Genomic DNA, 3,181 nt, shown 5'->3' with positions numbered 1-3,181 from the left:
CGACCCATCTTACGAACGACAGACACAATGGAGAAAGTCTTTTTCTTCTTCTGTGTATTTTCTTGTTGGATTATGCAAATCACATCCAGTGGTAAATATATTATTTTTCAAACACTCATGAAATGAATATATCAACCTCAAATACAATAGCTATTAACAGTCAAAAAGGATTTGATTTTTAAATGTCTCTCCAGATTTGTCAGGTGGAGGATCTTCTGATGTGAGAGTTCGGATGGGAGAAAACATCACTCTGAACTGCAGCATGAGAAACAGATATGAAGTCGCCTGGTATCGTCTCAGATCTGAAAAGTTCGTTCTGCTGATTTCTGCAAAGAAAGACAAAACCGGGAGAAGACTCCTGACCAACTACAATCAGAACCGAACTCGTCTGGAAATAACAGCAGACAGTTGGGTCACCAGAGCCTCTTTAACTATTTCTGGAGTAACAGAATCAGATTCAGGACTTTATTTCTGTGGAACAAAGTCTGACGCTCCAGAGATGCACTTCAACAAACCCATCAGACTGGAGATTGAAGGTACCAGATTTAAGTTTTTCTCATCATATTTATTGTTAATGAAGATCGTACCATTTTAGGTTACATTTTTTTTATGTATATATACGGTATAAATTGGATAGAGAAAATGTTTAAATCACAAACATCTAATCAAAATTTTTGACTTTTTTTTCTTTTCCTTTTTTCTAAGGCAAGGCAAGGCAAGTTTATTTATATAGCACTTTTCATACACAATGGCAATTCAAAGTGCTTTACATAGAAGAAATAAAAATAATAAAAATAAATAAGAATAATTAAAACAGTTTAGAAAAATAAAAAAAATGAAATACAGTACAGTACAGTCGGACGAACATTAGCACAATGCTCATTCAGTAAATGCATAGCTAAACAGATGTGTTTTGAGTCTTGATTTGAAAGTGACTACAGTAGGAGCACATCTGATCTCCTCTGGAAGCTGTTCCAGCATAATAGCTAAAAGCGGACTCGCCATGCTTAGAGTGAACCCTTGGTATTTCTAGCTGATATGATCCTAATGATCTGAGTGATCTGTTGGGTTTATATTCAGTGAGCATATCTGTAATGTATTGAGGTCCTAGGCCATTGAATGATTTATATACCAGTAATAATACTTTAAAATCAATCCTAAATTTAACTGGGAGCCAGTGTAAAGACCTGAGGACTGGTGTGATGTGTTCATATTTTCTGGTTCTGCTCAGAATCCTGGCGGCAGTGTTCTGTATGAGCTGCAACTGTCTTATGGTCTTTTTGGGAAGGCCAGTGAGGAGTCCATTACAATAATCCACCCTGCTGGTGATGAAAGCATGCACAAGTTTCTCTAAGTCTTGTCTGGAAACAAAGCATCTAATACTTGCAATATTTTTCAGATGATAGTATGCTGATTTAGTTATTGCTTTGACATGACTACTGAAACTAAGGTCTGATATGTCATTATGCATAATTAATATTGCTTTAAGTTACTTTAAAAACTTTAAGTAATAAACGACAGCATCATAGTGTCATCCCAGATCTGGTACAAATGGATTCCACACGTATCGGATCTGGGCCGACACTAAGGGACTAAATCTCTTCTAAACTCTACCATACAACTAACAACTAAAAATGTTTTCTTGTGTGTTTGTTGGATAAACTGATTATACAGGTCTTTTTGTAACAGAAGAGCCAGAAGACGTTGTTGACATCACAGGTAACATGTTGATCCAGCACTAAATCTAAGTTATGAGTTAATACTGTCTGGTTGTATGAATATGAATAACTCTTCTGTCTCTGTAGATGGGGTGACCCTGGGAGTGACCCCGACGAAGCGTGTGTTGATGTTCGCTGGTGTTGGACTGGCTGTGTTTGTGTTTCTTCTGACTGCAGTCATCGCAGGAGGAATAATTTACCATCGTGGTTGGCAGAAAGGCTTGAAAGCATCGAAACATTGAGCTCTGATGGACCAAACATCAGCTGAATGACATCTATTTCTGCTTTATTTTACAATCTAACTCAATATAAGCCTGTCCCTGAGCTTCACGTTGCCAGTTATATCAGCACTGCTATAGTTGTCTCAAATTAAAATAGCAAATTGTGCCTCAGATGTCTTTTCCTGTTGGCCTGATCACTTCCACTTCAGAGAAACTGAGATGATGAGGTAAATCAGCCAGTTTTATAAACAGCAAACCAGTCATTACTGGTGTGGTGATTATTCAGGTTTGTGTGTTTTATTTGTGTTTAACAATAATAATCAGTTAAATATCAAATCACTTCTTTAATGCAATGCTTATTAGTTCAGCATATATAACCAATATTCAAAGTTTAGAGTTCAAGTGGTATGATTTACATAACTGCAGTTTTTACATGTAAAGAGTGAGCTCAAAAAGAGCAGCAAACATACATACATCATTTTGCTGTATATCTTTAGACATTATATATTTATCTATGAGCTTTAAATCTGTTTTCAAGAGAAAATATAAATGCAAACTATGGCACATAATTCATGATTAAATAAAAATGTCAACAGATGTCTTCAATGATTATTACTGAGAGATCTGATCAAATAAACAGCAACTAATAATTATTTGTTTTTGTGTTCATTTTCTAGCAGAAAAACCTGATCATTACCAAAGCTAAACCTGTTCAAACACAACTGTATATGTCGGATCTGCCATGACAGTCTAGAGAAGAGAAAAGGTTTCACATCAATGTCGTGCAAAGCACAATAATGATTTCCTGACTGGCTTCATAATGATGATGCACAGAAAACCACAACATATGCGGTGAGGGTGGACCAATCTGACTTCCCGAAATTAACTAAGGCTAATAGAATAAAAACATTAATAACAATTATTACTAATGTTTTTATTCTATTAGCCTTATTTAATTTGCTTAGCTTATTTGTTTATTTGCTCTTTAACTAAGGCTAATAGAATAAAAACATTAGTAACAATTATTACTAATGTTTTTATTCTATTAGCCTTATTTAATTTGCTTAGCTTATTTGTTTATTTGCTCTTTTGAGTCGGGAAGTCAGATTGGTTTAATTTTAACAATGTTTTAAAAAACGTACTCGGTTACTAACGTAACCTCGGTTCTCTCTAGGGAACGAGTAATAATAATAATAATAATAAATTTTATTTGGAAAAGCGCCTTTCAAGGTACCCAAGGAC

At 35.0% G+C, this 3,181-nt stretch overlaps 1 protein-coding gene across 1 annotated transcript; it reads left to right on the top strand.

Annotated features, from left to right (window-relative positions):
• Positions 1-2,591, top strand: LOC307163758 (uncharacterized protein). The gene is made up of 4 exons (XM_079879990.1): positions 1-91; positions 195-536; positions 1,675-1,719; positions 1,806-2,591. The coding sequence occupies exons 1-4, from the start codon at positions 28-30 to the stop codon at positions 1,958-1,960; spliced, it is 606 nt and encodes a 201-aa protein (XP_079736116.1). The 5' UTR covers positions 1-27; the 3' UTR covers positions 1,961-2,591.
• The last annotated feature ends 590 nt before the right edge of the window (positions 2,592-3,181 follow it).

Source organism: Squalius cephalus (assembly GCF_949319135.1).
Source record: "Squalius cephalus genome assembly, chromosome: 8".
NCBI lineage: Eukaryota > Metazoa > Chordata > Actinopteri > Cypriniformes > Leuciscidae > Squalius > Squalius cephalus.
This window is presented reverse-complemented; position numbering and strand designations above follow the sequence as displayed.